A 9,745-nucleotide genomic window follows, 5' to 3' on the forward strand; every position below is an offset into this window, starting at 1 on the left:
ATGACGGTTCTCTCTCATTTGCTTCACCATCAGTGTCAGTTCGATCTGAAACTACAGAAAGCAGTTGTTCCATGCCAGCACCTACTAAAAGAGGAACTGATACGATGATGAAACGAGAGACAAATTTCTCTACAAGTCTCGGAGTTCGAAGCTCTTCAAGCTGACAGATTTTGTAAGTGTTCTGCCTTTAGTCACTTGAATATGAATTGATACAGTGATACTTATGCTGCAAATATGATTCATTACCAGTCGAAATGTAAAAGATGTTGGCGTTCACCTTTTAATCTGGTGACAGCCTGCGTTATATTTATTCCATCTTTGTTAGTGCAAGTAACTTTTCTCGGGATATCAAACACATGATGTGCTCGTTGTCCAAAGTTTCGAGAACAGACGTTGTTCTCATCATCAGGGTCAGTATCATGAGAACAATGTTTGTTCTCGAGACTTTGCACAACGAACACATCACCTGGCTGATATCCCGAGAAAATTTATTTGCATCACGATACCAGGAAAGCATCAGGTACATTGAAAGAGCTTTTGGAACGTCCCACGGTTATGCTGTTTAGACTAAGGTAAACAGGTGATTAATGAAAGTGAACGATCGCATTTTTTTTGTGCTCTCACCGGGAATTGAATCCAGGACCACATACATCAAGGATACACGCGTTATCCACTAGAGTAGCTGGGAGGGCGAAGAGATTGGTATTCAGTTATATTTTCGGTTACTTCAATTTAAGCGAAATGATATCACGATATGCAGGATCTTTAAAATTGTAACTTTTTTTTAATGCGTTTATCTATAAAATTTATATTTCCTTGGAGTATACTATACTAAAGTATGCTATACTAAACGTGGAACATCACATAGAAGAGTATAAATATGATAAATTATTCTGTAATTGTCTGAAATGTTTTTATACATAATTTAATTTATTAAGGTTATAATTCTAAATCTTACAGTAACAATGTCTTTTTTAGGAAGTATATTATATTCCACCAAAGTCACAAGGTCCAAATCAGAAGATTTCAAAAGGAAAACTCGTTGACAAATATAGAAATACACGCAAGTCGTTAAGAAATTTTGGCATTGTTGCAGAGTCAGGTCCTTCAACAGAAAAGCGTGACACTGGAACTTCTACGCTAGATGGTAATGTTTAAAATGTAATCTAGTAAATGATTTATTCATCTCTGATCATACGTTTAAAAATGAAAGTAAACCTTTGAGTTTTATGTCCCATAGTTATGCCAGGTAGACCAAAGGAGATGATGATGATGATAAGAAATGAATAAAGTGGGAAGGAACGGGAGAATCCCGAAAAATCCACGCAGACGGTGTCACTTAGCGCGATTTGGGATCAAATAAGGTATCTCACTATCTCACACGTCAGAGGTGAACGCTCTACCACTGAACTACCGAGGCCCCGATCATACTTTAAAAAGTGCCAATGATTTACCTATTTTGTGCCAGGGTTTGCAAGAACCATGTTTTAAAAAATGGTTTAGTTTCGTTTAATTCTTTTTTCTCTGCTAATTGAACGTATGGAACACACATTAATATAAGTCGATACTAACCTGAAAATATTCCTGTAAGATTAAAACGTGGTTCTTCAATGTTCACATGTATTCCTGGCAAAAATATCGAGTGCCTTTCATCAGGATGGCTCAAAACTTAAAGTGTATATGCGTTCAAGCTCAGTTCAAGCTGAGTATTTCAATAGTATAAGGTAATAATGGGACTGTGTAGATATTGTTACTGTTTACAACATAAAACTACAGTCGAGAAATTTTACACCTACTCTTCAGTTAAGCAACCAACTAATCTATTAAGGATTAAATAGTGCACTATATTAATCAATACTAAGATTCTGTGTGTTTCTATTTACAAGACTGAACAAGTCCAAATTTTGTATGCTTAATCTTCAAATCCTTCATTACAAGAGTTACTCTGTTCATAAGAAATGATAAGTAGCATTTATTACTAAATATTTTGCGACTTTCTTCGTCGTAGATAGTCATTATACTTATATAGTACCACTATTACGTTATACCATTGAAGTACTAAGCTAGAACATGTAATTTACATAAGTTCTACATATTTGAAGAATTAAACCATTCTGATGAAAGGCATTCGATATTTGTGCCGGAAATATAGATTAACATTTGAAGGTAATTTTCAAGTTCAGCTTCACAGGAACAGTTCCAGAACAGTTTTTTTTTTTTTTTTTTTTTTTGTAAATATATTTCTTTTTTTCTTTTCTTTATTATATATTACATATGGATATAAATACTTGTACAGAGGACTTATGAAAATATAGAATCATTTTAACTGATATTTGAAAAATATAGGAATTTATTACTAAGTTTTTAATGTAATACAGATCTGTTTGGTAAGTTTATTCTTCTTTTTCAGAATGTGGCATAGATATTGAAAACAGCTTAGCGTGGTTAAAGCATAGTGTCGAGCCCTGGCAGGAAGTACTTGATCTTTGGAAGAAAACGTTGAAAGTTCGATGCAAGCAAGAGGGCAAAACTGTTCATGAAATAATTTCATCTTGGCTAGCATTGAAGCAGCCTTTGGGCTATACATTGGTAAGTTTCATTTAATTAACCTTCATTCTGTTTTACTACTAAGTACTGTGTTGTTACTGAATAGGCCATAATTTACAAGCATTAAATTATTCTTTGGGGCTGAGAACATTCATATAAAATCTTTTACTTACGTCCAGAAGTTGATTTTTTCATAACGTACATTTTAGAACAGAAGTTTCCTTTAAAATTGTGTCGCGTTTGTACAGAAAATAGTAAAAACCTTCAGGATAAAGCCATACTAAATATTGAAATGACATATACTAGTTTAGGTGTTTGTGTCTGAGCTAATAGACCTTAGTTGTCATAAAACCATAATAAATATATATATAAATGATGGACAAATAAACTACTTCCTTGTCCTCTTATGTAATATCTGTTCATGAATGTTGAGATATGTTGAAGCAGGTCTGAACTGCCTGTGGGTTGGTGGTTATCGGTTCGATGCCCGGTAGGTGTATAATTGTATAAAAGTAATTCAGATTCAACTACAAATTATAGATTCCCTCCTGTGTAGCTCCAGTGATGAAAGAGGATAGGGACAATCAATGAATCTTAAAGGTTTTTGCAGTTTCCTTTTCAAAAAGTGAATATTTTGCATTGTATTCAGATTGCATGTTTAAAGAACTAAAACATGTCTTTTTAGCTGGAAATAATTTTTCTTGCTGGTTCTTTGTAACATATTCATCCCCACGCATGGAACACAAAGTGGGAAAGTATTAAGTTCAGTTTATTAGCAACTCGATTTTGCTTTGAACAACTAGATGAAATCCTCAATTGCAAGTCTGAAAACAAATGCTCTAAACCTAAAATTATTGTTTCCATTTTTAAGACGCATATGATTAAGTGGCCATACATTACGAACACTTGCATTGAGTTTATCTTGCAATGGAAAGAAAGGTAGTCATATTCAGTAAGATAAAAATTGAGAACTGAGTTCTTGCAACACGATGTCACTTGTTTATGAAAGCGAGATCTCAGAAGGACAATACTTACATGACTGATAAACAATCTTTCTTGTGATTGCGTATCAACCAAGCATATACGTACAGCAATAGAAACTTTGACGGTGATTTTTTTTTTAAATGCATAAAGTACTTTTCGATTCAATAAGCCTTTTTCTCAGTAGATGGCAAATAGTGGTTTTATTGTTTGATAAACGCTAACAATATTGTAGAATTTTCTTGACTTTGCCCTTTGACAAATCAATATGAAACCCTAGTGGCCTTATTTCAGCATGTAGAACCTTGGCTTTACGTTCGGAAGCTTCCGGGCTCAAATCCGGTCATCGTGAGTGAAATTTCCCTGGGTTTTTCCTCAGTCATTCCAGCAAATGCCGGGATGGTACCTGTAATATTAAGTCCAGATCAATACTTTCCCCATCCTTGCCTAATCTATCCGAGTAAATAGACCTTTGTTTATATTAAGCAATATAACCAAAAACCATCATAACACGACGAAAGCCCGTGATGCCACAACCTCAATATGGGTCTAACTGGCAGTTATCGTCAATGTAACATCTTCTTGCACTACGTATGTGGCTTTTGTGGTCTACTTATTTAAGCTAGCAGTAAGTCAATTTCCTCAAGATGTTGGACAACACCAGGGGAAAGCAGGTTGAATTTAAACCCAAGTCCAAGTCCGTAAAAGTACACGCTGTAACCAGTAGTTTGTATTGAAATTGTTACAGTTAAGAAATTTCATTTATGCACTTAAAGGAAGTTGTGATTCTTATAACAAATAGATAAAATACTGACTGAAAAGTAAAATAACAAATGGTAAGGAACACATGTTCGTGGAAGTCATCACTGAGTTTATGTAACAATTAATGATATAATGTTATCAATGTAAATGTTTTAATACAATGGAATTCCATTTCCAGATTGATCAAGATAACAAAGACTTATATCCTGATCATACATCCTTGTTCGTGAAATGGGATTCTGTCAGTAAAAAATTGGAAAAACTAAGGAAGAAACGGCTACATGACGCTTCAGCAGTCGAACTTTTAAGTCTGTTAGACACAGAAAGTGTTACAGAAGGTAATATTATTTTTATGTTTTTTATTCTTCCTTTATTTCTGTTTCATTAACTTGAAATTGTAATTACTTGTACGAATGAAGTAGATTTTTCTATCTGAATCCAGTTTTATTGCAACAAGTATGTTGTAATGATCATATTAATAGTTATACATTGGTTGTATACATAGGATTGTAGCGTAAACTAAAGTCACTTGTGCCTTTCAAAGTAGTATAAAACTGTTCCCGCCAATAATTCTCCCCCACACACACACACACTCTTCAAAGACATACGTTGAAAAGAAAATTAAGGTTACGCCAAGAACCCTGTTTTCGGAGTGTGAAGCTGAGCTACGACGTTTCATTACGTATGAACAAATACGAACTCGATACATTTATTTAATAATAACCAAAATAGTGGCCTCAGTGGCTCAGTGATAGACCGTTCACCTCTAGTGCATGAGGTCCCGGGTTCTAACCTTGCTCCCACCAAGTGAACTTTGTGGTGAACAAACACCGTGTGCGTGGGTTTCCTCGGGGTTCTCCAGTTTCCTCCCACTTTCTTCATTACACCATTTCATTCATTTCTCATCACAGTCTCCTTAAGCCTAGCCGGCATAACCGTGGGGCATAAAACTCAAAAATTTCATTTCATTTTAATAACCAAAATCACTTATTGAGGATAAATGTGATCTGTTCTATATTCTCTGTTGGTAAATGCTAGTGAGGAAGTTCTTATGTCTATTTGAGGACAAGCTGTCGAGTTTTCGTAATTTAGTAGCTTCTGTCCTTATTTGAACGTATCGTTTTTGCAGTCAGATATAAATAGCTTTTGAAAACCTTTGCAGCTTTTAAAGCATTTAATAGCTTTTAAAACATTTGCAGTATTAGTATTACTTACCAATTTTTTAGCTTCAAAATAACATATATTTATAGGCTCAAAATGCATATGTCATTGTAAATGTGCAATAAATAATGCTTTCAGACTATTGAGGAAGCAGAAGTGTCTTCGTTCTTTTATGTAAGAAAAATTATTTAAGTATGTAACATGACCAGTTAACCTCTCTCTGATTCCAACAGGTAATGGGTGATGTTCAACCTTTCATGGAAACGAGAGACCTGCAACATTCGTTGAGTGTTCGTTGTTGGCAATTACGGGATAAGGAGCTGCTTAATATACAGCTACGTTAAATAACTTTCGTCTGCAATATAGATTTTTGTGTTTCCTCCGAAAATAACTCTAAGTGATTTGGCCCCTTGAAATTCGCGAAAACAACCGTCATCAATACATCTAAAGACTCCATTGGAGGATATTCTGTGTTTGAGCTTTAAATGAAGGATAAGTGTTGCTACTAGCATAAAATTTAATTTGTAAATTGAACAAACAGGCATTGTTACAAACAATTACATATAATTCATTCAATTACGTATAACGCATGGTACTGAAATAACATTTGTTTAGAGAAACGTGATTCAAGCAAGCATAAAATATCAGTAGTTGTATCTGTTTCGACCACTATTGTTTACAGATATTTCATATCAGTTAAAAAAAAAAAATCATATCCAACAATAGTGTATCGTCTGTTTATCGTGATGACTACTTATGTCATATACCGCTTTTTGCAGAAGAAGCTAAAGATGTTCCCCTTCCTTAGGGTATTCTGCGTTAAACACAAAAAAGTTTTAAAACATATGTCCACACCCTTGAGCACGTTGTCTAGCTCAGTTAAGAATAGTTTATAATTTATTTGAAAGATCTTCATTGCTGTTTGCTGGGAGTAAAATTATAACTTTTCTCACAGTTTTTTACCTTCTTTGTTATAAAGATTTATATTTGGCCTAAAAATGTTATTTTATTTTCACTAACCAGTTGATACATGTTAATATCATTGTTTAATTTTGAATAGATTTGTATTTGGCCTAAAAATGTTACTTTATCTTCATTAAACAGTTAGTTTCGTTATGTAATTTTGAAAAGATTTATATTTGGCCTAAAATGTTATTTTCAGTCAGCAGTTGATAAATGTTAATATCATTGTTTAATTTTGAATTTAATATTTATGTTTAATTTTGAAGTCTGTATGACTCAGTTGCTATACTCAGTTATAATAAAATTCTTGTGTAGAAAAGTATTGTATGTACATGCTTTATATCCTAAATTCGTTCTATTTTTCTCCAAAAGTTGATCTATAACTTCGTTCATATATGTGTGTACATGTATTAGAACTTCATGAAAATGTACATGTATTCATGTACATGCATGCTATTCTAGGAATAAACCGACAAGCCTCGAATATGTGTTCAGGACCTCAGTATAAGAAAACAAAGTTTATTTGCAACTTTGGTCGGAAGCGCCTAATTGTGCAGATGGAACCAATTTAAGATAATTAAAGACATACAAGAGTGAAAAAATGCGTCTGAGCCGTGACTCGAAACCGGGATCTTCGTCTTGCCATGCAGATGTGCTACCCAGTCCGCTCTCAGTAACAACAATACATTCTTTCACTCTTTATAACGATGCTGTTCCACAAGGTGGAAGAATGTATGGCTGTTCTGGTAGCGGACTGAATGGTGCAGTGGTAGCGCATCTGCATGGTAAGCGGGAGGTTCCAGGTTGGAATTCCGGTTCAGTTATATGTTTTTCAGTCTTTGTATATCTTTGATTTCGTGCCTACAAAGGGTCTGGTGTGACAAAATTGGTTGTTTTCTCAATTTATCAATATATTGATGTAATTATTTAAATTGATCGTAGGATACTACATTGAATAAAACAATCGAGGAACTTTGGATACGGTTGAGTACCTCGATACGAGAGGGTTGTTTAAATTTGATCCGAAACGTTTGATTACGGAAAAGTAAGTATGTTCTACTTACCTTAAATTGGCCTCATTTCTGTAATTAGGCTTTTCCAACCGAAGTCGCAAATAAACTCTTTACTTATAGTGAGATTCTGAACACGTGTGCGACGTTTCCCGGTTGTTTTATTCATTGTAGCCGCTCCTGCGAACATTTCTACTGATTATCTTAAATTGGCCCCAGTTACGTAAATATGTATTTCCGACCAAAGTCGTAGATAAAATTTTTTCTTGCATTAACATTTTAAATACGTATGCGAAGTTTTTCAGCAACTAGTTTCTAATTTATTTGAAAAATCTTCAATGTTGTTTACTGGGAGTAAAATTACAGCATAAGTTTGCCTTAAGTTCTTTACGTTTTTTTCTTGAAGTTTTGCTTTGATCTAAAAATCTTACTTTCAGTACTTTAACAGATGTTAATATCATTGTTTAATTTTGAAGCCTGTATGACTCAGTTGCTGTTTTTTTTTTTTTTTTACTATTATTATTTACAGTAAAATGATTTTGTAGAAAAATGTTATGTGTAAATTCTTTATATATTAAATAGTTTTATTTTCCTCAAAAAATTGATTTGAAACTTTGTGTACATATACATAGAATTTTAAATTTACATGTATTCGTGTACATATTTCGTATGTTGCTTCAAAGTGTATATGTAAATCTTATTTTTGAAGAAGTTCTTAATAACTATAAGCAATAACTTCTAACTTTATATGTGGGTTACCGCAAAAGTCATGGCAACTTTTTTTTTCCTTTCTTACGAAAATGGTCACGCATCAAAAACTTCTGAAATATCCAAATGGAAGGTTAGCATATACGTAAACGTTACATGTAAGGAATTCTGTAAACATACACATCTCCATCAGAATATAGCACGAGAGAAAAAAAAGTAAAAATAATTGTTCGTATTATGGGATGTGTATATATATATCCAATTTATACGTAATATTTACATATGTATTAACTTTCAATTTGCATGTTTAAGAATTTCTTGCTTTGTTACCATTTTCGTTAGAAAAAATTTCCCATGAATTTTGTGATAACCCTCGTATTATTTTCAGTTTAGTGCCTATAGCAACAGTATTTGGTAATTGCTACCAAATGGTTTGGTCAAATTCACTAAATACGGGTTTAGTATTTGCAACCAAATTATTTGGTTCCAAGAACCAAATTTCGTTCATTTTAACCAAATTTTTGGTATTCCCAACCAAATTCTACTTGTTTGGTCATTATTTGGTCAAAATTACCAAATGCATATTTGGTACTGGTAACCAAATAATAGGTTCCTGCAACCAAACAAATCGTGACCAAATGATTTAGTGCTGGTGACCAAGCGTTTGGTTGGCGCTATATTGACCAAACGATTTGGTAACCAGCACCTATTTTTTGGTCAATTTGACCAAACTTTTTTTTCAGTGCAAGACGCGCTTTTCGTGACCCACAAAAAAATGGTCGAAGCCACTGCAAACTTTCATGGAACAATGACTTCAGATATTTTTGAAAAGTGGTTTTTAAATTCTGTTTTGAAGGAACCGAGTGTGATAGTCATTGACAATGCTTCGTATCACTCACAAATTATTGATCCCAAGTCGAACTCTTCCTGGAACAAAGCATCCATTATCAATTATATGATATCTCATAATATTGAAGTCCTTAGTCCCGTGCCAATCAAACCAGTTCTTCTCCAAATAATTAAACAAAAGGGGAAGCATGAAAAGCGCTTAGTTATTGACGAAATGGCTGCATCCCACGGGCATATAGTACTGAGACTCCCTCCGCAGCATTGCATCTTGAATCCTATCTAGATGGTGTGGTCAGAAATTAAGCGAAAAGTCGCGGCACAGAACATCAAAAGGCGACCTGTCAACGAACTACTGGAAATACTACGACCTGCGTGTGATAGTGAAAAATGGATTAACTACATAAGACATGTAGAAAAAATCGAAGACAGTTATCGGGACCTACAGCATATTTTTGATGACATACATTTCATAGTGTAAACTGAAGACTCAATGTCAGAAAGTGAACAAACAAATTCTGACTCAGAATCAGAGTAAAAGGTAATTACTGTCTTCTTTATTTTCAAATGGAGTATTAGTTTCTATTTTTCTATTTATTAATTTCCAGATCTTCCAGCCAATCATTTTCTAAAACTAGCCGGTTCTTTCGATGCACCAGGAATGGGTTCTGTTCTTAATTGTGCTATTCAATTTTTAGTGTCTAAATTGAATAATTAGAATACCCAAAATTTAGGGGGGACGGTCGAAGTTTGGGGGGGGCGATCCT

The 9,745-nt window shown here is 33.9% G+C and overlaps 1 protein-coding gene across 1 annotated transcript; it reads left to right on the plus strand.

Annotated features, from left to right (window-relative positions):
* Nucleotides 1–359: 359 nt before the first annotated feature.
* On the plus strand, nucleotides 360–6,376 carry LOC145661914 (uncharacterized). The gene is made up of 5 exons (XM_081727260.1): nucleotides 360–410; nucleotides 979–1,147; nucleotides 2,411–2,589; nucleotides 4,469–4,628; nucleotides 5,685–6,376. Exons 1-5 carry the CDS (start codon nucleotides 360–362, stop codon nucleotides 5,693–5,695), a joined length of 570 nt encoding a protein of 189 aa, XP_081583386.1. The 3' UTR covers nucleotides 5,696–6,376.
* The last annotated feature ends 3,369 nt before the right edge of the window (nucleotides 6,377–9,745 follow it).

The sequence above is a fragment of the Thermobia domestica genome, chromosome 10 (assembly GCF_964235325.1).
Source record: "Thermobia domestica chromosome 10, izTheDome1.hap1.1, whole genome shotgun sequence".
In the NCBI taxonomy this organism is placed as follows: domain Eukaryota; kingdom Metazoa; phylum Arthropoda; class Insecta; order Zygentoma; family Lepismatidae; genus Thermobia; species Thermobia domestica.